The sequence below is a fragment of the Scomber japonicus genome, chromosome 2 (genome assembly GCF_027409825.1).
Source record: "Scomber japonicus isolate fScoJap1 chromosome 2, fScoJap1.pri, whole genome shotgun sequence".
In the NCBI taxonomy this organism is placed as follows: Eukaryota; Metazoa; Chordata; class Actinopteri; order Scombriformes; family Scombridae; genus Scomber; species Scomber japonicus.
In genome coordinates, this window is record NC_070579.1 from 14,806,967 (window position 1) to 14,832,280 (window position 25,314).

The following is a 25,314-nucleotide window of genomic DNA, read 5'->3' on the forward strand; positions in this document are numbered from 1 at the left end:
TTATATAACCTTCATTATGAAACATGCACAAAATGTTAAATAACCATATTTGACACCTAAAAAGTTGCTTTATTGAAACTAGATCTTCAAAAAAAAGCGCAAAAAAAAGAAAATATCACGTTAACATCTCAATAGAGAGGCTGTATGTTTGATGTCTGCCCTCTACACTATCGCAGCAGAAACTTGAGTTAATGTTGGGCGGTGGTGTTTGCTTATCCTTTCAGGTCTAATTCTGATGGTTGTTTATCCTCCTCACTCCTTTCGTTTGCAGTGGCTGCCTCATATACTGGGTCACTGAACTAAGCTGTCTAAGCTTAAACTGCCCTCGGTGGCTAATGCTAACTAAGTAGCTGAGCAACAACAGGTGGCATCAACACGACTCAGATGTGCCTGTCATATGCTGCATCTGCAGGGTTAACACACAGAGAGATGGATCTGCACGCTAGGTGATGGTCTGAGATTTCTTTCAGTCATACTTGTTTTATTTGGCAGCTAAGAAAAGTTCGAAAGAAAAGTGAAGCAGGCGTCTCCCAGCATGAGGAGGAGGATGGTGTTGAGAGGATTATCCATATGGTTGCAAAAGATGCCCCAAATCACAATCCCTTTTACTCACCAGAAAGGCTTATTCAGAGACATTTTTTTTTAAACTTTCACATGTTACCAAAGTGCAGACTGAAAACTTGCATGATTTAGAGGCTGTTTACTTTGCAGGCAATCGTTAAACAAAATAAAATGCATTAAAAAAGGCGCAAAACAAAGAAAATACACTCAGTGGTCTCTTCATTAGTTAGACCTGTGCAATCTAATTCAATCCAGAACAAAAGCTCCATCACCCACTTGAGGTCATAGTGGGTGATGGTGGTGTATTAGGCTGCATTAAATTGAATGGTGTTTGTCCACTCCATAAATTAACATACATGAGAACAAATATTAAGAACACCATTCAATATAATGCACCCCAGTGCGCCGCCACCACTTAGTATGACCTCGATAATAAACATGAAGTAGAATTATCACCTTCCTCACAATGTCAACAAAAACTGAAAATGTACAAACTTTATAAATGTAGAATTTAAAGCAGAGCTGTTGTATTGGATTGAATTAGATTGCACAGGTGTACCTAATGAAGTAGCCAGTGAGTGTGTATTTCTGGCAGAAGTTTTTCGTGATGCCACTAACACTTATTTTCATTATCAGTTCATTGTTTTGTTTATAAAATGGCAGAAATTAATGAAAAATGCTAAAGTGTAGTCTTCAAATGTCTTGTTTTGTTGAACCAACCGTCCAAAAGATACTCAGTTCATATCATATACACATGAAACATAACAGCTTCAAATACTCACATTTAAGAAGCGTTTTTCTTACACTAAAACGACTTAAACAATCATTTGATGATCAAAATAGTTGCTTGTTAACTTCCTGTCAGCTCTAGTGTGCACCTTAGACTCCAAGGCCAGCAGGAAGCGCCTCTAAACAATATTATTATTCAAACCTTCTTTTTTTTTAAAGGTGAGGACACACGCATACGAACAAATCTATTGACGGAGTATTTTAGACTCAAAATGCTGAAATATACCTGTAAATGCTTGAATGTGAGCTGGTGTGAAAGCATAAGGCCAGACCCAGACAGCGTGTGTGTGTGTGTGTGTGTGTGTGTGTGTGTGTGTGTGTGTGTGACAGCTGTGTCAGCATATACATGCTAAACTGGCCTCCATCTGCTTAGCGTGAGCTGTGGCACCTCTCGTATCTCTCACAGAAGACTTGCTATGTGACATTTCTACATCCCTGGAATAAAAGAATAAATAAATGGAGACATCTCACCTCTCTTTGTTAGGATTTATTTCCGAATTAATTCATTATTTTGTTTAGATGTGGTAAATTTAACAGACTAATGGCTAACTGTGGGAAATGCTGTCTTAACCGTCTGCATAACTTCAAGCATCATATAGTATTAAATGTTCATATACAGTATATTTGTATATAAATGTATAAATGAGTTTGTTTGCATGCTTGTGTTTAGTAGGGGTGTAATGATACATTGATTTAATGATGAGTAAATTGAGTAAAGTGAGGTGGTTCGTCTCACGTTTGTGTTAAATCAGCATGTGATATTGTCTCATATCAATCGCTGACTCCTGAAATGAATTGAATGGAAATCGTATTGTAACAGACTTTGTGATATCGGCAAACATCGAATCTTTGTCCATTGAATCAATATTATATTGTATCGAGAAGAAATTCGCGATTTACACCCCTAGTGTTTCGAGGCATATACAGACATGATTATTATAATTGCTTGTAATAAAGTGTGTGTTTTTGGTACAAGTGTTAATATGGAAACGTTTGTGTGTTTGTGTGTGTGTGTGTGTGTGTGTCCGTGCGTGTGTGTTTGTGTGTGTGTGTGTGTGTGTGTGTGTGTGTGTGTGTGTGTGTAAAAGACTCGTTGTTTACCTGCTGACTAACAGTCTGGGTGAGTCACCGTCCAGGTAGGCTTAAGGTTGGTTGACCTACATAAACACAGAGACAGCTGGACGGTCGTTTGGCACAAACTACACCAAAACAGCTCCCACAAACACACAGCTGTCAGAATATGAGGAAATACAGCGGAAATACTGATCTCGGAAATGAGGCGAAAAAAAAGAATCTGTATAATCTGTGTTGTCTGCTCGTGAACGGATAAATGGATTTTTTTATTTATTTCGTACTCTCCAGTTTAGCTTTTCAAATGTTATACTGGAAGGTTATTTGATTGTCTGTAAATCTGGCTGATTAGACACCTCGACCCAACTGTACTTCCTGTTAAACACTCACATAAAGGATTATATTTCTACAGATTTAAACACTATTTTTCTTCTTTTTTTTCAGATCTGATTGTTAGAGTCATTCAGCAAAACATGGGAGGAATCAAAATAGAAGAATGGAGAAAGGTATGTTTGATTTAAATTCAATAATCTTGACAGCGCTACGATAATCTACCCAGTACTGAGAAATTGATTATTTTATACATTTAATAGTTTTGTTGTAAGTGCCAGTTTTTTTTTTTTCAATTAAATTAACAGTGAAATATGTAAAACCCATCAACGTCGTCACTGTGATGTCACCTGTTTGAAGCCTCAAGTTTAGAGTTCAGAAATGACCGTGTGTGGACGATAGGCTGAAGCTGACGTAGATATAGAAATGTTTCCGTTATCTATGGCCTAAAACCATTAAAGCAAACATTTACTTACCTGAAAATCTGAACAGCCGACTCCTTCAAGGGTCTTTTAGTACCACCACACGCTGAACAAGACTTTTTTTTAGATGATCAAAATGTTACAGTTATCTCTCATTAACTGAAACCATGCTGTGGAATAGGTGTAGCTCGAGTTACGCCATTGTTACTTTACATTATCAACGTTGTCACATTGTCGCTGTGGTAGCTACTGGCCCATCATAAGTTAACCACGCCTTAAAGCATACCCTGCTTTTTCATTTATTTCACTCTAAATGGGAGCATAATTTACAGAAGGAATATCAATCAAGTGTGAATTGATGTCATTTTCTCAGAGACTTCTTTTTGCAACCAATGGAGTCGTCCCTTGCTGGCCATTAGAAAGAGCGCAGTGCACTCACTTCACTTTTTAGATTAGGAGCTACCTTAGATGTATATGGAGAGGAGGTATTTTTATACATTTATATATAATATGTTATGCTTTTGTAATATTAAAGCACCAACAGTAAGTAAATAGTAAAACAGTAAAACTCACAATCAGATTACATTGTTGTCGCTCTGCTTAGAGGTCATTGAGACTTCTTGGGGGATTCTCTTGCTTTAAGTTTCACGTTTTTAAATTTTCTGTCTTTTTTCTTTGCTCTTGATGTTGCCTTCACATCCCTCTTTATAAGTGGGAATTCTACTACATCCTAATCTCTTGGCTGTCAAACTGACCTTTTTTTGTGTTTCTCTTTGTTTTCTTCTTGCTACGACTTTGTGTGTAAATGTGTGTGTGTTTCTGTCTGTGTGTGTGTGTGTGTGTGTGTGTGTGTGTGTGTGTGTGTGTGTGTGTGTGTGTGTGTGTTTCTCCACACACCTACGTGAATGTGATACGGCGCCACAGCCAGAAAACGTCGTCCTTTTGCTACAGGTAAACTCCTCTCTAACACTACACACTACCATGTTGGTATAAAGATATAAAGAGACAATCTGAGGGCTGTTGACTGATGAATGGATTGATGCTCTCCTCCCGCAGTGGATCCACTACGAGGCTGGATTCCTCATATGTGGGTTAATCGGTATCATCTTCGTGGTCATCGTCCCCGTCATAGGCCTGCTGTTCTGTGTGTGTCGATGCTGTGAGAATTGCGGAGGGGAGATGCACCAGAGGCAGAGGAAGAACGCCGACTGCCAGCGAGGGTTTTACACCGCCTCACTCGTCGCCACTACCATCTTCATCATGTGAGTCCTCCTCTTCTCTGTCTTTATCAATATAGTGATGATAAAGATGAATATTTTGTCTTTTCTGATTATGATTTCTGTGATTCTTTACACACCATGTGCATGTAGAGTTGCATATACTTTGGCATACATTTATTTTCAAATATATAAACTTAAAGTCATGAACCTCTGAGGCACAACTCTGTACACTGTGCTCATGTTTAATGTTTTTTTCTTTCGTTAAAAGAGAGATAAATGCAGTACATACAGATTTTTCCCTCTCTTTCAAGGAACCTCCTTCACACATAACAGATTCATACAAAACACATAAATGATGTATATTCACCATATCTAACCTACCATTCTAAACCATGTTTAAACCTTTACAACATCAGTGTCATCTCTTAATAACTTTATAGTCAATCCCAGAGCTACCATCATAACAGAAGCAAAAGTACCTTTAACTATGCAAGCAAGTTTGTTACCTACTGGTCACAAAAGTAGAAAAAGACAGGAATGGTGTTTAGCTGTTTAAGTTAAGAAGGTATAAGTACATTTAAACTGGAAAGTAGGGGTCAGAGGTTATTTAAGCAAGTCAATTACATTGACATCTTGCACAAAATATTTTGAGTTGCTACAATTTAAGATATAATAACCTGAATATGAGATTTAAGCAGAATAAGATATTACATTTTGGCGAATTACGCAAAGACACAGTTAAGTCATGATGACACAAGGAGTGTATTGTTTAGATCACACATAAAAACAAAGAAATATTTCATTTTCAGATGATTTGATCATGCTACAATTTGATTTTTACTTCAGTGGGAGTACAAATATATAGTAGCCTCATATATACAGTACAGGACTCTTCACATTATATACTTACAGTACAAATGCACACGCTGGCTGGGACGTGCATGTAGTGTACCTGCTCTGTGAGGCAGGTGCAGGGTCAGAGAAACGTGATCCGAACCGTGCAGGACAGTTAGGCGTTAGTGATATCACTTGGCTGACTGTGAGAGCGCTCTCTGTATGAATGAGTGCTTTCACATCACACATACGCATACACACACACACATTCAAATATGTGCACACAAAGCGTGGAGTGGCTATTTGGAGATGTGGAGATATTATCTGACCAGGGTTGTTTTATCCTCTCACACAGCAAATTCTCTCTCCTTTTCTATCTGTCTCAGCTTGCGTTGTTGAAAAATGAAAGTCTAGACATTTTTTCAAGTGCTAAAAGGACTTGTTGAGTAAAGGAGCTCAGTGCTTTGGCAGGTAAATTTAATACATTAAATTACAAACACTAACATTGTTCCTTATACTCAACCAAAATGCCACATTACACAAAACTGTTACAACATTATTCACCTTGCTTCAGCTGTACAGAGACTTTTCCCCATTTTTTTTTTTACTATAGTTAGTGTGGCACAATATATTACAACACAGAATTTGGGTGAAAGCCTTTATCCATCATTCATTTTCCTTCTTAAATCTGTGGCAGTCACAAAGAACACGGATCATAAAAAGAGGTAGATGACTCACAGAAGAAAGCTTGCGGGGAAGTTCAAGTTTATGAATCTTACTTAAAGTGCTTTACGGAGTGATACCAAAAAAAAGAAAATGAGTTAAAGCATAAATAAAGACTGACATCCAGCGCAAACCTTATTTTAGCAGTGTTCCTAAATTACTTTCTAAAAGGAGGCTCAATGTTTGGAAAGTGGCTGTTATATTGCGTACATTTATCAAGCTTTCAGAAAACTTTTCACCTCACAGTAAATAACGAGTAACAACTTGACAAAGTTTTTACACAGCAGAATGTCTTACTGATGTGTGTGTTGGATCACAAACTCTCGACTGGGAAGATACCAAAGCAGCCTACTTACCCATCATCACTCAGGATTACAGTTTTATCTGATGAAGGTCTGAGGCCTGAAAATTTATTTTAAAGAAGTAGAAGTTATTGACGGTGTGCAGGATTCTTTGGTTTCTTCACCTTAAGCAACTTCAGCATCTGGATAAAACCTGAACGTTATAGATGAAGACTACACCACCAGATACTTGGCTTATTCCCCGTCATTCATCTGATCAGTCAGATCTGACAGGACAGACACACAGAGGGCGACTGAGACAAAGGCTTCTTTTAAAATACATGTTTAAAGATAGAGGCCAAGCACTCATCTATGACACTCAGGTGTATCCTTACCTCAGTGACTTAATTTGCTGCAATATATTGCAACACTAAATGCACAGAATTTGGGTGAAAACCTTTATCCATCGTTCATTTCCCTTGTTAAATCTGTGGCCAACACAAAGACAGAGGATCATAAAAAAAAGGTAGATGACTCTCAGAGGAAAGCTTGCATGGAAGTTCAAGTGTCTGTATCCTTACCTCAGTTACTTTTGAAATTCAGCAGATATCCACCTCAGTGTAGCCATGCTGCCCTCTGCTGGTTTAAAGGGATCATTATAACACTTAACTTTACTGAACTTAACCTGTGTGTGTGTATGTGTCTCTCTCTGTGTATTTCAGTGTGGGAGTGCTCATTTCCTATGCTGCGAACCACAACATCAGCGCCCAGATCAAGAGCACTCGTCGGCTCATCAATACCAACATGAGAGACCTGAAGACATTTGCTAACAACACGCCTGCGGTATAAACTCACCCTCACACTAACACACAACCAGCAGTCACGTTTGAGTGTGTTTCCTCACTCTAATGTTACCGTGTGTCTCCTGCTCCTGCAGCAAATCGATTACTTGACAGCGCAGTACACAACAGCAAAGAACAAAGTCCTGTCAGATCTCGACAGTAAGTTGAACCCAAACATTTGTCTCTCACTTTGTTTGCCTGAGGAGGCCTCTTGTGTTTACCGAAGCGACGTGTAACTGTAGCGCTGCCATCAAAACCATCTGATCTTTCTGTGTTTTCTTGCAGACATTGGACCTTTACTGGGTGGGAGGATTCACAGTCAGCTGGAGAAAGAGGTGGTTCCCTCGCTGGACACTGCCCTGCGTATGGCAGGAGGTAACGACACACACTCACATCAGCTTCGAATATGACATATTACAGTGTGGTGCTCATGCTGCTGAGTCGCTGTTTCTATCACCACATCTGATTGGGTTTGGTTCAGTTTTGTTACTCTGTAAGATGTTGTGTTACGTAAAGTGCTCAGAAACAGCTAAACAGTTCTGGAAAAACTCAATTTTTCATTTCAAAAACAAAATGTCAGATAAAATACAAACGTTGACTTGTTTAATCTAATCTAACAATAAATTACAGTTCATAAACTGATGCCCTAAAGATGTGCAGTTTTCTCTTTTATTCGTATTACTACAGATTCCTGGTGGGGGTTTTTCATCTCCATTTTTTTAAAACTCTCCTTTCCCTCTTTTATTTTCTCCCATTTGCTTTTCATCTTAAGCTAAAGTTGAGAATGCCATCAAAGGTAACCAGAGCTGATCTGGATTCAGTGTTATAGTGCTCGTGACTCGTTGTCAGTGGATTCTTTAGTGTTAGAAACAGATTTTGATGCTGAAACAGTTTTGTTCCTGTAAATTGTGTTTTAATGTGGTTTTCCTTTGTGGATTGTGACCTGTGATCAGTGTAATCAGTGTTGTGGTAATATTTTTGGTGTTACAGTGTTGGTTGCATTATGTGTGTAGTCGTGTAAGTATACAGTGTATGAGGCTCAAATATTTGACGACACAAAACTTCACACTATTGTAGATATTTTTGGTAAAATGATCTATTGTCACATGCACAATCATCCCAACCTTCTTGTTTGCAGCTATGCGGGAGACTAAGGAGGCCCTGGAGAATGTCAGCTCCTCTTTGGAGGTGCTTCAGGAGGGGACAGGGAAACTTCAGAGCAGTCTGTCTGGAGAGCGTGCCTCTCTGTCCAACACCCTGTCCGACCCCGCCTGCACCAACGGAGCCGTGTCTCACACCTGCAACACCATCCGCTCCACGCTATCCCAACTGGGAATCAACGCCGACTATTCCGGGGTAACAAGACGTTTTACCTTTTCTGACACAAAAAAAATGGGAATCAAAACCTGAAATTTTAATTTTAATTTATCTTCATAATTTATTAATGAAGTTCCTTCACTTCCTGTCTATCAGCTTCCAAGTGTCAGTCATGCTCTGGCTAATGTCGACACCATCCTGAAAACAGACCTCAGTAATGTTGTACAAAAGGTTTGTCTTTGTCTCTACCTCAACATCATCTTTCTGTTCATCTCTGTTTCACCCACCAAAGTTGATATATTCTTATTTATCACCTGTTTTCTCTTTCTCTCCACCTTCAGGGTTACACATCGTTTAATGATACACCAAGACTGGTGAAAGAGCAAACCAAAAATATTGTCTCAGGTACATAACTGTGTGTGTGTGTGTGTGTGTGTGTGTGTGTCTGTCTGTGTGTGTGTGTGTGTGTGTGTGTGTGTGTGTGTGTAGTATTCTTAAATCAAATTACAATCTTTTACATTCTTTCTTCTCTCGTCTTTATCTGCATTGTTTTGGACACCACAGCTCTACCTCGTAAGTCCTGTTTTGTCCCTTTTTGCTTTTTTATAATTAAGCGCCGTCCTCCTTCCTCCTGATTCTGAGACCTCTGACCTCTGAGTTGATCCACTTGTGTGTGTGTGTGTGTGTGTTGCTTATTTTCTGTTTACCTCTGTGTGTTTAGGAGTAAAAGGGATGCTGGATAAGATCAGTGCAGAGATCAGCGGTTTCTCCAAGATGTTCCCTGTGGAAGCATCTCTGGCCAATTTCACCATTTTCCTTAACCAAGGACAGAAGAACATTGAGGCCTATTACCCACAGATCGACCAAATGGATTTCTACAGGTGTGTGTGTGTGCGTGCAGGCGTGCGTATATTTGCATTAATTACCTGGTGGGGACAGAAATATGTCCACACAGTCACATTATGGACACACACCACCAATCTCAACAGAAAAATTCAGTGCATACAAGATTATCTGAGTGTTTAAAATCCAGACTTGTTTTTTGTTCAACTCTAATTATGATTAAGTTAAGTTTAAGCATGTGTCAACCGCCTTTATGTGCACCCTTTCTGCAGGTGGATCGGCTGTGTGGCGGTGCTCTGCGGGGTTGTCCTCATCCTGGCCTTCAACTTCCTGGGTCTGCTGTGTGGCACCTGTGGCTACGACAAGCAGGCCACACCCACAACCCGAGGCTGCCTGTCAAACACTGGAGGAAACCTGCTCATGGCGTACGTTACCACGACAGCAGTCCGACCCTCAAACTGAAGCGGACAGAAAATAGAAAAATGAGGGAAATATAAGACAGCAGTGTACACAGATTGATGAGGAGATGACTCACCGATAGGATCAATGAGGGTCACTTCTCAAACTGACCGCCACCATTGGAATTGTTACGTTACAGTTTCTCCGATTTTTTTGGAAGGAGCAGATACACTTTAACGTGCATCACTTTACTGACTATGTAACCATTATCCAACTAAAATGCGGCCTTGGGTTCAGCTATTTACACCTTTAGGTCACACAGTTTACTAGTTTTTATACTTTGTTTCTGCTGAATGATACATTTGTCTAGTGAAAATTGTTCTTGGCAGTTTGTTTTAGCTTACCGGCCCTCAGGAGAGGAGCTTACAACTCCAAATTGTTTCAGTCATAAGATCCTGTATATTGAGTGTATTCATTGATAGAAAACCACCACAACATACGATAGAAATTAAGCAAAATGTTGTGATCAAAGATTTAAAGCAGGAAACATGAATTTTATAATAACTCATGTTGATGATTATGTCTCCACACTGTACTTTTGGCTCTCTCAGCGGGGTGGGCTTCTCCTTCATCTTCGTTTGGATGCTGATGGCCATCGTGACCACATTTTTTGTTGTTGGTGGCAACGTGGAGAAGATGGTGTGTGAACCGCTGGCTAACCGACAGCTATTCAAGGTCCTGAACACAAACGCTCTTCCTTCCTGAAATGTCTTATTTACACTCTGCTCTGTGCCTCTCCCTGTGTTTGTCTTGGAGAGAGAGCCTGAGCTGAATATCTGAGCTGGATAGTATTACATAACAGACAACACTGCTGCTCTGTGCTGATGAATATGCATGTGTGTGTGGTTGTGTGTGTTTGTGTGTGTGTGTGTGTAGATCATAGACACACCATACTTGGTCCATCCTGCCAAGAAGAACTTCCTTCCTGGGATGCTGTTTCAGAATCCGAACATTGACTTGACTTTGGGAAGCATGTACAGGTAATATGGAGGCCGCTAATGCACATTAACTGAATATTTCTAAAAGGAGCAAATCAGTTTATTTGATTTTCTTCTGAAATTTTATGTACGTGTGCATTCAAGATATTTTCTGCTCCAAATGTGCATTACTGAAGTCAGATGTTCACCTGGATCTTATACAGATGATCATGTTGTTAAATATTTAAATGCTAATACACTTTTTCATGAAAATATTGCACTCTTGCTCACAGAACACAAGGAAAATCATATTCATTTTCACAACATGCTGTGTTTGTCTTGTAGGGATTGCTATCAGAACAACGGTCTTTATCACGCTCTGCAGCTGGAAACTATGTTCAACATCAACTCCTTCCTCAACAGAACTTCAGTGAGTGTTCACTGTGGAGGTATCGCAGGTTAAAATCTGTGTTACTGATAAAAACTTGATGAATGACAGCCTGGTAACTTGTGATTTTATCTCACATTAGTACAACAAAGATCTGGCCAAAGTGTTTGAGAGTGTGCAGGTTGACCTGCAGGACATCACACTGCTGGAGCAGGCGGGCAGAGATAACCTCATCAACTTTGCAAACTCTGGAGTTGGACAGATCGACTATGACGCGTTCATGGCAGAGGTATTCTGAGTGTGCACTCCATCACATTACAGGAGCTAAAATCTGTTAATAAAGTCACATCGCAGGGACTCAAAACCCTGGTTCCTAGTTATTTTTAATATTTGCTTTTTTGTTAAGATTAAGTAAAACATCCTGGAAATAAATGTTTTTTATGTTAAAAATTGTCCTCATAAATGACAGAAATATGTGTTTGTGTGTGAAGCTTCAACAAAAGCTGCTTTTATATGTGATTTTAACTCCTTTGTGTCAAGGTTATAATATACTTTAATTTAATATTAAAAATAAGAGCCAGAAACATTTCACTGATACAAGGTGTAGCTACAAAATGAAGACAAATATTAACCTATATTAACATAGCTTCATATGTGACTGTCTTGTTTTAGGTAAATAAAGGAGTCACAATTGTGGATCTTCTGACCTTCTCTACTGACCTTGAGGCTCAGGCTGACCAGCTGGTGAGTTTCATTGTAGTTATAAATGTAATTGACTGTTATCTGAAATGAATTACAGTGTACAGCATCTTTAATGTTTAACGGTAGATCAGCTCTTGATATTTTTTTAAAATGACACTGCCAACTACAGAAATCTGACTGATTAACTTTATTTTAACTTTTAAGCAGAATACCTCTGAACATAATCAATCTGCACTTCATTGTTTGTAAAGTATTTCTGTAACAAATTAGAGTCTCAATGTTTGTTTTCTAGTTCTGTTGATGCATTTTCTTTCAATAAACATGGTACACTGTAGGAATGACATATAAAAATACTCTAAAGAAAAGTCCAAATACAGTCAGACAGCCTCTCTGGAAAATGATTTTGCTTCATGCTCATGAGCCCGCAGGTCGGTCTGAACAAGGTGCCCATTCACACACAAACACATGCACGCACATATTCATGGCACATGCATGGTATAGCAGCTGTGCCATTTAAAGGTAGATGGGATAGGCAACAGAAGGATTAGTGTGTGTATTTGTAGGGAAGCTAATAATAAATAATTAGGTTCATTAACAAGACATAATGATCCCAAAGACTTTAACAATCTAACTCATTGTAACAACAATATAAGGATCCATGTTATCTATACTCATGATTATACTTTATACTACACTGCTAGCACCACTGATGATAAAACAGGAACCTTTAATGAGGAAAAGGGAGACGATTGGGTGTGTAAAAATAATCCAGTACCTAATTTGATCAAATCTGAGCTTTTCGGAACCAGAGCCAGACTAATCTGCAATCCACAATTAAAGCTGTCATTGCCGGGTGTCCGCTAGGAGCAAGTTAAATAAAGCAGCCTGTTGGAATCACTTTGAACCATCAGCTCATGTAACTCAACTCAACTCAGTAAAGTAGTGATTGTAAAAAAAAAAAGAAAGAAGAGAAGAGGCTAAAAGCTAAAACATCAGCAGGATTATATAATCAGTGGTTTTAACCCACCTTGAATATTACTCTTATATTTGGACCACAGACAAAAAAGAAGGAAACACAAATGTCGCACTGGCCAAAAATATGAACGTTTTACTAGGAATATTAAGAAGATCCAGTTATATATTTCAAGACATAAACTATACAGAGGTTCCTTAGATTGGAAGCTTCCACCAACCTACACCAAATACATATCTAATCCAAAAAGTGTCTAATCTAAGTTCTACATCAGTGAGGGTTATATACCAGTTTCAGTCTTGCTTTAAACTGACTATTTTACTTTTATTATATTTTATATTTCTCTTGTAATGTGTGTCCTGTTGACAAATAGGTAGTTGTGTACTGTCTGTATTTGTGTTTACACAAACAGTGTCAGCAGAAGCTACTGTCATGATCTTAACAATAAACAACATTAAACTCCTGTATCCTCTGCTCTGTGTGTGTGTGTGTGTGTGTGTGTGTGTGTGTGTGTGTGTGTGTGTGTGTGTGTGTGTGTGTGTGTGTGTGTGTGTGTGTGTGTGTGTGTGTGTGTGTGTGCGCGTGCGTGTGTGTTTACAGCCTCGTGGTGCTCTGGAGAACGCACTGAAAGGACATGCCAGCAGTATCAGACAGATTCACAGAGATCAGGTGGTTCCCATGGAGCAAGCAATGGTAATCACCTCTCTCACTGCACAAACACACAATTACACGCCGTTATACTTCATATGCACTCACAAATATACACAGGTCCTCTCCCACATCCAAAAAACACCTTTCTCCTACTGATGAAGTAAATAAACATACTGCATATTTTTTACAGACCTGTAGGCAGCCTGGAAGGGACCATGGGGGGGGGGGGGGGTAATTCATGCTCTTAATTTAGTTATTCTCACTCTTGATTTAACAGATTTTTACCAGATTCTAACAGATTTCATCCCATTCTCTTCCAATATATATCCTCATTATGGATCATTTCAATTTAATATGGTTTCATTCCTTGGACTAAGATATGTGGATATACTTTAACCACGACGTGTTATCTCATTGTACCTCATAATATCCCATAGACTACAGGATAATGGACTTTTTCGCTTTGTGGATGTCAGTACTCAGCTTCAGGGTTGTGAACATGGATGTATTATCCATCTATCCATCCATTTTCTATAGGTTCTATAGGTTATCACTTATCTTCTGGAGGAGCTGGAACCAATCTCAGCTAATCTTGGGCGAGAGACTAGGTAGCCCCTTTACAGTTCGCCACTCAATCATAGGGCTGATACAAAGATGGATCATTCACATTCACACACCAAAGGACAATTTGGAGTTGCCAGTTAACCAAACCTGCTTTTTTTTTGGTCTGTGGGAGGAAGCCAGAGCAGCCAGAAAGAGCCCACGCAGGATCAGTCAGATCAGTAATTAATTTCAAACTTCCAGCTGACCGGTGAAATATCTAAATCGAGAGCACGAATTATTAAATCAAGAGCACAAATTCATTTTTTTTCTCCATGGCTTGTGTACACTTACTAGCTAATAGCTAGGAACAATTTTTATGCAGCAAATATAGAAAATCCTAACGCACACAAAGAGTATTCAGATCAATCAATGTCATTTATTTAGTCAAACAACACATTTTTGTATTGTCACTTTCTCAGGTTTGCTCATTACATGATCAGCTCTAGGCGATATCAACAATTACAAATCATATGTGACAAAACAGTGCACATTATTTCTCATTTCTTTGTATGTTGCAAACTACATACAAATATCCACAGAATACATATTATTAAAAATGTACAGCAATTTAAATAATAAGATTAAGAGCAAACATAAAGCTTCAAATTTAAGCCAAATGACAAACCATAAAGTTTGTAGTCACATGTTTTTTTTAGCCCGTCCCTTCAACTATCCCCTCTTTTCTTTCTTCTTCCTTTTCTTTCATTAAACGATGACAGAAATATGTCCGAGCGCGGGTAAGCCGCTGTTGATGCACGGCATTAATTGTTTTTTCTGTGTCCGTGTTTGCTGTAGCAGTGTCGTTCATGTGGTGAGAGCAGTGACGTGACGTGATGGAATTTTTGTTAATGGATATTTAGACAATTATTTGTGTTGTTTGGTAATAATCTGCGTTTGTCTTCTCATGCAGAGTACCCTGAGCCAGAGTATCAGACTGCTGCAGAGAACTTCCAACGACCTACCGGTGAGGAAACATACACAAAGTGTCAATAACACATTCATGTGCACTTTGTATTTATGAGAAGTAATTATGTTTTCTTGTTGTTGTTCTGTGTTTCTCTCTCAGGTCAAGGTCACAAATATCCTGAGTGCCATTGATGCAGCAGAGTACCTCATCACTCATAATGCCTCCCATGTGGTGAAGCAGGTACAAAAACTTATAACAAATACAGTCATACATAGGGCTGGGCGATACGGGCAGAATCAAATATCACAATATCTTTGACCAAATACCTCGATATCAATGTTTTGACAATATTGTAGGGATGACTATCTGTGCTTTCATAAAATATTCATGCATTGAGATTTTTGATTAATAATCATCAGTGATGTGGATATAGTGACTAAGTGGATAAAGGCAGATAATAGAACAGTCTGTTAAGCTCAGAAAATTACATATTTAATGTAATGCCGCCATTAAAAGCAGGAAAAGACTCCATATCAGGTTATTACATTACTAAAAATCTAAGACGATATATCTATAAAATATCACAATATCGATATAATATCGATTTATTGCCCAGCCCTAGTCATACAGTTTATCTACTTCAGAGCATTGTGCATATATAACCTGATAAGTTTTTAAATGATGTTGTAACCTTTGCCCAAATAAGATTCAGAGTCACAACAGCTTTGTACAGTGGAAAAATACAGTGGTTAATAAGTTTATGGTTAATTAATGAGTTATATAACTGTGTTAAATTCTTACTAAGTATCCTCAAATAGATACAGTTTGCAGTAAGTAAGAAATTTCCTTGGGTCCATTTTCCATTATACAAATACCCATAGCAATATAAATGATGGAAAAAATGAAAGGTACCTACTATGATGGCTCATCTCGACTGATTGTAGTGGAAGATGTGCTACAGAGACTGTTTTGAGAAAAGAAAAACCCATTAATGTTTAATTTTCTTCTCTCTGTGTTATCTGCTGCTTTAGACTGAACAAAAGTGTCTTTTCTTTTGGCCTCTTTTTCTAAATTCACAGTACATGGGCGTTAATTAGCACATAATAAATAGCAGATGTTTGTATTGCAGTCCAAACTTGATTAACAGGCTGTGAATTTTGTCTCAATGGTAACTTTATTCATTCGTGCTGGACTATTAAAAATCTGGCAGTATTTTACTTTACCTCATGATTCAATCCTTGGAAACTATTGACATAAAAGTTACTTAAAATAAATCACTGATGAGAAAAGTTCTGAAGGTTTATTGGATCAGAGTTAAACCTGAACATATGTCACACATTTCTAACATTACTTCTCTTTTCTCTGTCGGCGTCCAGGAAACAAAAAACTATGTACAGACGTTGGTGGGATACTTCAAACAATACACAGCATGGGTTAAAAACTCTGTGAGTATTCCCTCAGTTTTCTTAAATGTGTTTTTCTGTGATATGTCTTGAAGATCGTTGGTTAATGTGCAGTACAGAGAAAATGTCTGCAATGATACTGAAATGCAAAGCAAAAATATTCATCCAGTGGTGGATTTTAAAGTTGATCCAAGTGAATAAACAATGAAAGTCTGTCGGTGCATTTAATGGAGTCAACATGTTGTTTGGGTTTCAGTAAATTACAGGCGCTTTAGGAGTTTCCTGATTGTAAGCAGAAGACTTTAACACTGCATGAAGCTTTGATTTAAACTTGAAGCCAGTAATGACACTGTGCAACATACCCAGCAATTTTGGTTTCACATTTGATGTCATTTATATGCACACTTTGTAACATATATATATTCTGGGTTTTTTATGTATACATGTTTTTGTGCATGTATGTGCTTTTCTCTACAGTTGACTGCAGAAGTGGCCCAGTGTAAACCAATCAGTAACATTGTGGACAGCATGGAGATAGTAGCCTGCAGCTTCATAGTCGATTCAGTGGTAAGACGCCAGAGAAGTGTGTATATATGTGTGTGTGGGTGTGTGGCTGGCAGGCTGCGGAGGTGTACTGATCCCTTTCACAGCTGTATGTACAGTACATGTTCCCTGCATGTATCTGACTGTAACCAGAAATATAAACAGCTCTTTGACGGTTTGAGGGACCTCAGGGTTTGGGGGGACTGAGGAGTCGGCCACACGAACGAGAACAGTATGTTCTCAAGTCTCCGAGACACACACACGCACACACATACACACACTGAGATGGGACAGAGTCTGTTTTGAGGCAGGGTGGGGAGTTTCATACACATAGATTCTTCACTGTTCTTCGCCGCAGCCCAGCGGAGTTGTAAAGTTTTCTATTTACATATCAGCTATATTTCATACATGTGAGTTTGTGGGAGTTTAGTGAGAGCTCACACAAGCCACAGACTGTATTCAATATAAACAGAGAATTATATATCTGTGCATCGGCAGCGGTGCATACTGCCATTGAACATGTGCCACATGTGAGACTCAGCACACGTGTTTGTATTTATGTATTCTGTCCTGTACGTGCACATATTGTACTCATCCTGCCTGTACATTACCCGTGCGTCTCTGTGTAAAATATAGCAGGAAAAATATGCAAGGCTGCAGCTATAACTGATTTTGACTATCAATATTTATTCCAAACATACAATTTTAATATTGCTTCTCACTTTCAGCTATAGTGGTATGGATTTGTCACTTTTGGTTGATCAATTTATCAAGAATCAGCAGATAAATTGATAACACCAGTAACTGTCAGTAACTGTCAGTTGCAGTCTTTGTTAAGCCTTTTAAATCTTTAAACTCACAATTTCCCATGGATGAAAGTGACATCTTCAAACAGCTTTTTTGACCAAACAAGTAAAGTAAAAAAAACTCAAATATATTCAATTTACAGTGATACAAAAAAAATAAAAAGTTATTGTCACAATTGAGAGGCTCAGACCAGAATATTTTTTAGCATTTATACTCGATTAATGGCCTAATGATGAATCAACCTGTCATTTTAGCTCTACAGAATGTTTAACTGAGTGCATCTGGCTTTAAACAAATGTTTAAGATGAACTGAGAGATGAGACAGATTAGAACATTTAATGGTAACTGTGTTTTTCAGAACGTATTCTGGTTTGGACTGGGAGGCTGCTGTGTCCTCCTGATCCCCAGTATGATCTTCTCCACCAAACTGGCCAAATATTACAGACGGATGGACACAGAGGATGTCTTTGAAGAGTGAGTCCACACACACATACATAGATTAGATCACATGTAGCCATCTTTAGGTTTTCTGAATCATTTCTGTTGTAGATCAAAACAAAATTAATTAATTCTTCTTCTCTCTTCTTCTTCTTCTTCTTCTCTCTTTCATCATTTTCCTTTTCATGGTCTCTGAACCTCCTCGTATTTTCCTCTCGTGTTATTTCCACTCTCTCCAGCTCCTCTTACCCGTGGCTTGTTGCACTTTGATATCTGTCTGTTAATGCGCACTTCATTTCACCCTCTTCCACACTCCCACTCTTATTTCGGTATGGGAAACTTTGACTTTGGATCGCTTCACTCCTTTCTCACATTTTTTCTTATCGGAAATCACAAGCAGAGCAAGATCTCTCCTCTTTCTCTCTCTGCACGCACAGATCTTCTCTTCATCATCTTCTCTCACGTTCACTTCTCTCGTCATCTTTCTTTCCGTCATGAGCGAGAGATTACTCCATCCTTGTTGTTTTCAGTATTCTCTCCCTCTTACCTGTCCATCCTCGCTCTTGTGTTGCAGTATGGGTAATACAGGTAACCATGGTGAACAAGTGTGCGATATCCATGGAAACCTTGCACTGGTCAGGTACGAGCAGTGTCCACTGACCCGAAATGCTGCGGTGTTAATTGGTGGAGGGATATTTTTAATTGAGAGTGATAGTTAGCTAGATTTATCCACAGTTGTTAAATATGTATAAAAATGTATAAAGAGTTCCCCTTGTGTATGTCTGTGTGTATGTCTGTGTGTGTGTGTATGTGTGTGTGTGTGTGTAGCTCCCCCTATTCTGACACTCTGTCCCGGTTCCCTCGAGCGTCTGCTCCCCCGAGTTACTCCGACTGGTGACCAAAGGAGCGTTCTCCCTGCCATGAGGTACCTATCATCAGTGATAACCATCAACTAATCCACAAAAACCATCTGAGAAACCACCAGCCATTAACTCTTCATCACACTTCATCCACGTTTCTATTTTTTTTTCTTCATTTCTTCTTCTTCTTGATTCTTCATTTATCATCTTTGTCTCTTTTAACTGCACATCCATTCAAAGAGCGGGACTTCAACTAAGAGAAGTATCCTATTATGGAGACGATTTACACTGAAGGACACAAAGTATATTTATACCAGACTCTGTCATGTGTCATCGTGGATCTTGATCTTGTGCGTACTGCGGATTTGACTCATTTGCATGTTCAGATTTGGATTTATTCAGCATGGAGAAGTTGCTGTCCTGCAGGGAGAAAAACTGCATTTTGTTAAAGACAGGGTCACAATTTTTCAAGTCTGTCTTAAAGCTGCAGTCAGATAACCAAACGAACATTAGAGGATCCCTTCATGAGGCACTTACAATGTAAGCAATGGGGGACAAAACCCACAGTCTTCCTTCTGTGCAAAAGTGTGTAAAAGTTTATTTAAAGATAATATGAAGCTTCAGTCCAAATGAGTCAATTCAAGTAGGTATCTTTCAACATTAGTCTTTTTATTACTATACTTCCACTAAAGCTCATCGGGGAAACACAAAGAGGATTTTTGATGCTAAAAAGACTGTAAATGTGGCAGATATCCACTTCTGCCTCATATAAGCTTCAGATAAACTTTTAAATGCATTTTTGCTTAACACAAAGAGTGGTTTTCATCTCCCGTCACTTAAACTGAAAGCACATGTGGAGGAGATCTTTTAATGGTCAGTATAAACAAGAGGAAATGTTCATGTTAATATGGGCAGATAACTGTTGTTTTATGACAGATTTGAAAAATTGTGAGCCCCTTCCTTTAATTAAAGGACTATACAAAGAATATGAAGTTAAGTATTATATGAAGGTATCTGCATGTTTTGAAAAGTCAGTGAATTTAGTTCCCTCAAAAAATACCTTAGTGCCTTTTAATGTGGAAGATTGTGGCCTTGAAACTAACTGGCTAGTAATGGTTTAAATCGTGTGGTCAATCAAGTTAGTCTAAAAGGGAATCTTGTTTTCCTTTGACTCAAACTAACACGTTTTTAATAAAATATGCACAACTGTAGGTCTTGAGCAGGAGGAAAATAAATAAAGTAGCTGATAAACACAGAGTTGATTTTATTTTCTCTGTTTCCACAGCGGACAAGAGAACTGGAACTGACCTTCCCTTCATGGTAAGTGCTCGCTCGCCTGCTTCTCTTCATCCTCACTGAAGACAAGAAAAAGAAAGAAAAGTCACTGTGTGAAAAATTGCAGGTAATTTCTGACAAAGTCCCTCTTCTTCTCAGGGCTCTCCAGCTTTCCCATTCAGATCATATAACACTTCCAAAGAGAAAAAAAAGGGAAGAAAAACAACAATCAGGAACTGTGTGGTGAGGGCGTCCCCACCCCCCAGTGCCCCTCGAGCCATTCGACAAGGACCTCTGCTGCCAGCCAACTGTAATTTATCAAGTTTTCTCTCATCCAATCACAGCAGTCCGTCTAGTGCGTCACACTGTACATTATCACCTGTCCGAACATCGTACCCGCTTAGCTAGTTTATCTTGTAGACGATGAATTTGTACTTTATCAGTTTTAACACGGTGACACAAGTGTACATTTTTTACACTTTCAAAACTTTTGAAAGTTTTATATATTTTTGTTAATGTTTTGTTTTATAACATGTAAGTAGCTTTTTGTAGAGGTAGTGATTTTATTTGTTAATATTCGGGACGTAGCGTGCATCATTTTGGCTAAACAGGTTGCATTGACCAGGTGGAAGTTAGAGGGATCGCTTGACATTTTGAGAAATATGCTTAAATTAGCTTTTTTTTTTTAAGAGATTTAGATAAAAAAAGATTGATACCTCTCTCATATCTGTACACTAAATATGAAGCTAATGCCAGCAGCTGTAAGCATAAAGACTAGAAACGAGGAAACAGCTAGCTTAACTCTGTCTAATGATAACAAAATTTGCCTATCAGCATTTCAAAAGCTCACAAATTAATATGTAATATTTTCTTAATCAGTACAAAAAAGTGCAAAACGACTTCTTGTACAAATCAATCAAAGATGTAACATGCTAATTAGCAAGCTTTAGAGGGGTTAGCATTTGCCAGAACCAGGCTAGCTGTTTCCAGTCTTTAGGTTAAGCTAAGCTAACCGTCTTTAGCTTCACATTTAACAGACAGATATGATCGTGACGCTCGCGTACGGATATTTCCCAAAATGTCAAACTGTTTCTTTTAAAACTAAATGAGGAAACATAGTGTAATTTAACTTTTTTTTTTACTTTACTACTTGTTTAAAATATTCAAATCCTTAAGAAAAAAAGAGATCCAGATTTTTATCCTGGTCCATGCTACTACAAAAGGCAAAGTTAGTAGAAATAAACTACAAAGAAACGCAAATACACATTTCTGTAACACAGTTTTTAAAGGACCAGTGTGTAAGATTTAGTGGCAACTTGATGTGAGGCTGCAGATTACAACGGAGTGAAAACCCCTCGCCCTCTCTTTAAAGCATGTAGGAGAACCAACAGGAAGCCCCTCTCTAGAGCCAGAGTTTGGTTTGTCCATTCTGGGCTACTGTAGAAACATGGAGGGCTCCATGGAAGAGGATCCAACCCCCTATGTAGATATAAAGGTCTCATTCTAAGGCGCCAAAAACACATCAGTTCTTATTCTCAGGTGATTAAAAACTAAACTAAAACTTACTTATGAATATTATAGTTAATTTCTGTGAAGTCCATTCTGCTTTAGCCACTAAATTCTTTGCACTGCACCTTTAAGACAGCTAACAAACAAAATATTGTGTCTTTAGGCATCTCTCGCCTGTCCATTAGTGAGGGCCTAGTTGCTTGTGTGTTGCCAGCCAGAGGTTTCTTTTTTTTCCCTGCCATCCTGTGGTTTGAGAAATAAAACTCCCAGAAGCCTCTTTGGGTTGTCAGAGGCCAAAAAACTGAGGAACACAAACAAACAAACAAAACACATCCAGTGTGAGTTTGTGGTGACATCTGTGAATAAAAACTTGAGTCCAGTAAGTGTCCGCTTTGTTTCTCTTCTGTACTCTGTGACACACACGGTGACAAATGGGTCAATGAACTGAATGGTTTATTTTGTCCATGTGGTTAAGTCAAATTTAAAGGGGTTAAAATATGAAAATAAATGTATGAATAACTTGCCCACATTCTTTTTTATGGACCCAGCATAACATTTCTGTTTTTAATCCATTTTATTATGGCTAAAATGACGTACAAAAAGTGGTGTAAGCATAAAACTTTCTACCAAATAATGAATCTTGCTTTAAAACACTACATTTTCAATAAAACACCATGTAACCTAGTTTGGCATGATTTTAGATTATAACTTTTTTAAATATTAAATAAAGGTTATGGAATATAATTGTTCTAAATATTAAATTTAATCTGGGGAATCATGCAAATCAGGAACCATTTCAATTTTTTTTATTATGTCATTATTTGTATAAGTACATGTAAATACACTGTAGGTTGATAAAATATGTAATATTTATCATTCTTTTGTGGTTACACCATTTGACATTTTCAGGAGCATTCAGTCTTACTTTTAGTTTAAAAAATGGTGCAAATGTAATTTCAAATGACACAACCATTTTAACAAACCTGAGGCTGCTTTTTAAACAATTTTGAAGATATTTTTGAATTGCTCATCTTGCAAACTCTTATTTGTCACTGACCCATAAACAGCAACAATACAAACCAACTGAGGAGATTTTGGTATCTTTTCATAGTCACCCAAATAATCATTTTAATGTCTCTTTTTTTAATGTTCTTTGAAACTTTATATAAACTCTGAACCACAGGTAGGAACACATTTGAAGGTATGAGTGAAGCAAATGTTCAAATAAGTCAGAACTCGGTGTTACCCAAGCAACATAAGCACACTGCAGTACACCAGGGAACGCAAAGAACATTCATGTAACATATGCAGAGCCGAACACGTGAACACACATCGGCTGAAAAGGTTCAGGTCTGTTTTTGGGTTGGGGGGGTTGACAGGTCTGCAGGAGACGGTGAGGAAGAGGGGGGGTTGGTGGTGGTTAAGGTGGTGTGACACTGTTACATCCTATCAGAAAACGACTACTTAATTTGGGAGAACATCTGTTCCAGGCGACATACGTACACACACACACACACACACACACATTACTTTGCATTCCCGGTGTGTCTCACAGGGCCTTTTTTCTCTTCCAGACCAGACTGATGGTTATAAAAACAAAACTTCCTGAATGTAAGGAGGGCATGCGTGCATATAACACATGTGTACAACTTTGTACACAGAAGCAGAACACTCTGTCCAAACCAGTCAAAGTTCATATGGATTAAGTTTCTTCTAAAGACAGCATTTGTTTTTCTGCTCAGCATCAAAAGTACAAACTGTGAATATCAATCAGGCCTGGTTTTGGTTTTCATCTTTATTTCAGTCTCTGTCCTGAGATTTAATTTCATAATTCTTTAATTTAATTGGAATTGGTCTCTTATCACCGTACTTTAGTGTTATAATTTCATTATTTTATGGTAACTGTGACTTGGCTGCTGTAACAATGCAAAGGCCCACTAGGGTTGAAGTTATCGCTCACTAGTTTCCCCTTAAACCTACAGTTCAGTTCAGTCCGGACATTGACTTCAAGATTTTTACCATTTATTGAAACGATATCTGGAACAAATCTGAGTAACAGCTGGACACAGACTATCCATGAGCCAAAATATCTTCTTTCTGGGAGCTGCCATCTTACTTATGTGACCTCATTTGGAGCCAGAGTCTGCGCAGTAGAGTCGGTGGCAGGTTGACGGCCTGCGGGACACGCCACCTCAAAAGTCTGATGTCAGATGGAGGTTTGAGAATGGTTGTCACAGCTGCATCTTTTCAACAGTCTCATCTTGGCTTGCTCCAACTCTTTGAACCTATAGAGTATGATTGATTTAATGAATTAATTAATAACATTTTTATTATTGGGTGATGTAAAGCACTATGCTCAGTCATTATGGACTTGGAGGACCATGCACATTAATAAAAGCCAGATCAAGAATTCAGCATATGGCTACAAACAAGGGTTAAAAGAAAAAGAAAAGCCATTTAAATCATTTTTACACTCAGATTGTTGGACTTTGTAAAGTGTAAAATAAGTCTCAGATCAGATCACTTTGTCTTCTTGTCCGTGCTTTTGAGACAAAGCAAACCTGGTCACACTTTATTGTAATCAATGTATTATTACGAATCAATAAATATGATTACAGCTACAGTATGTTATAGTAATAATATATTATATATTGGCTATAATCGTTCATTAACTGTTAATACACCAGTTGTGGTTGCATCAAAAGATAGAAATGTTAACAAAACTACATTATAGTGTGTTATACACCATTAAATTAGATGTCCTATGAATACTAAAAACTTAGGTTAAAATGCTTAGAGGTGCAACGATTAGTCAATTAATCAAGTAGTTATCAATTTTTAAATTAATCACCAACTATTTTGACAATCGATTAATCGCATGGAGTCTTTTGTTAGAAGAAATAAATGTCCAAACACTCTGATTACAGCTTCTAACATGTAAATATTTTCTGATTTCTTAAGTCGTCTATGTCTGTAAACTGAACATCTTTTGGTTGAGGATGTCTTCTCAAGCTGTGAAAAACAGTGATTGACATTTTTCTGACAACGACTTATCGATTAATTGAGAAAATAATCAACAGATCAATTGATAATGAAACAAAGCTGAAGCTCTTAAAATAATGCTTAATACTTGAACATTGAACAACAAACTGCAGTTTTTGGACAATTGACATTGAGGTTTGCTGCTCAGCATTAATTACCAACTTTGCTTCTTAAAGTACATGTAATGAGGTTTTTATTTTTTATTTTTACAGGATCACAGATAAACTTTAACTCTTCTGCAAATAACTTCTGGCTGAAGTTTGACTCAGGACCCTCAGTCCTCTCCTCCTCGTCTCCCCCTCATCAATAGTCAAAGAACCTCCTATGTGAGATTATATAATGTTTCACGAAGCTTTTTCACAACATTTGGCTTCATGTGTGTAACGTCCTTCAGCCTTAACCCCTCTCCCCCTCCCCCCTCGGCTCCCACAGACTCGTTGACCGCTTGCCCACTTCCTCCTCCCTGGGTTTAGGCCCCCACCACCACCTCCCCTCCCCCTCCCATGCGTCTCACCCATCACTTTTTTAGTTTTGTGAATATCACACAAGCCTCATGTGGTTGCTGTGTGTGTGTGTGTGTGTGTGTGTGTGTGTGTGTGTGTGT

General features: G+C 38.3%; 1 protein-coding gene across 5 annotated transcripts in view; it reads left to right on the plus strand.

The window, feature by feature from the left end:
- The window catches only part of prom1b (prominin 1 b), a 29,833-nt gene extending 7,786 nt beyond the window's left edge, over positions 1 to 22,047 (plus strand). The window contains exons 2-27 of one of the 5 annotated variants that reach the window (XM_053330943.1): positions 2,866 to 2,927; positions 4,098 to 4,124; positions 4,230 to 4,435; positions 6,954 to 7,074; positions 7,169 to 7,232; positions 7,359 to 7,448; positions 8,212 to 8,429; positions 8,547 to 8,621; positions 8,732 to 8,795; positions 9,112 to 9,271; positions 9,506 to 9,658; positions 10,244 to 10,367; positions 10,569 to 10,672; positions 10,955 to 11,039; positions 11,140 to 11,286; positions 11,670 to 11,741; positions 13,273 to 13,365; positions 14,837 to 14,890; positions 14,993 to 15,073; positions 16,210 to 16,278; positions 16,714 to 16,803; positions 17,945 to 18,060; positions 18,599 to 18,664; positions 18,853 to 18,949; positions 20,170 to 20,204; positions 20,319 to 22,047. In XM_053330943.1, coding sequence (XP_053186918.1) covers positions 2,866 to 2,927; positions 4,098 to 4,124; positions 4,230 to 4,435; positions 6,954 to 7,074; positions 7,169 to 7,232; positions 7,359 to 7,448; positions 8,212 to 8,429; positions 8,547 to 8,621; positions 8,732 to 8,795; positions 9,112 to 9,271; positions 9,506 to 9,658; positions 10,244 to 10,367; positions 10,569 to 10,672; positions 10,955 to 11,039; positions 11,140 to 11,286; positions 11,670 to 11,741; positions 13,273 to 13,365; positions 14,837 to 14,890; positions 14,993 to 15,073; positions 16,210 to 16,278; positions 16,714 to 16,803; positions 17,945 to 18,060; positions 18,599 to 18,664; positions 18,853 to 18,922 — 2,411 coding nt within the window. In that variant the 3' untranslated portion in view covers positions 18,923 to 18,949; positions 20,170 to 20,204; positions 20,319 to 22,047. Of the gene's footprint in view, positions 1 to 2,865; positions 2,928 to 4,097; positions 4,125 to 4,229; positions 4,436 to 6,953; positions 7,075 to 7,168; positions 7,233 to 7,358; positions 7,449 to 8,211; positions 8,430 to 8,546; positions 8,622 to 8,731; positions 8,796 to 9,111; positions 9,272 to 9,505; positions 9,659 to 10,243; positions 10,368 to 10,568; positions 10,673 to 10,954; positions 11,040 to 11,139; positions 11,287 to 11,669; positions 11,742 to 13,272; positions 13,366 to 14,836; positions 14,891 to 14,992; positions 15,074 to 16,209; positions 16,279 to 16,713; positions 16,804 to 17,944; positions 18,061 to 18,263; positions 18,577 to 18,598; positions 18,665 to 18,852; positions 18,950 to 20,169; positions 20,205 to 20,318 lie in introns of those variants that run through there. The other 4 variants (XM_053330944.1, XM_053330945.1, XM_053330946.1 and 1 more) reach the window with 4 other exon arrangements.
- The last annotated feature ends 3,267 nt before the right edge of the window (positions 22,048 to 25,314 follow it).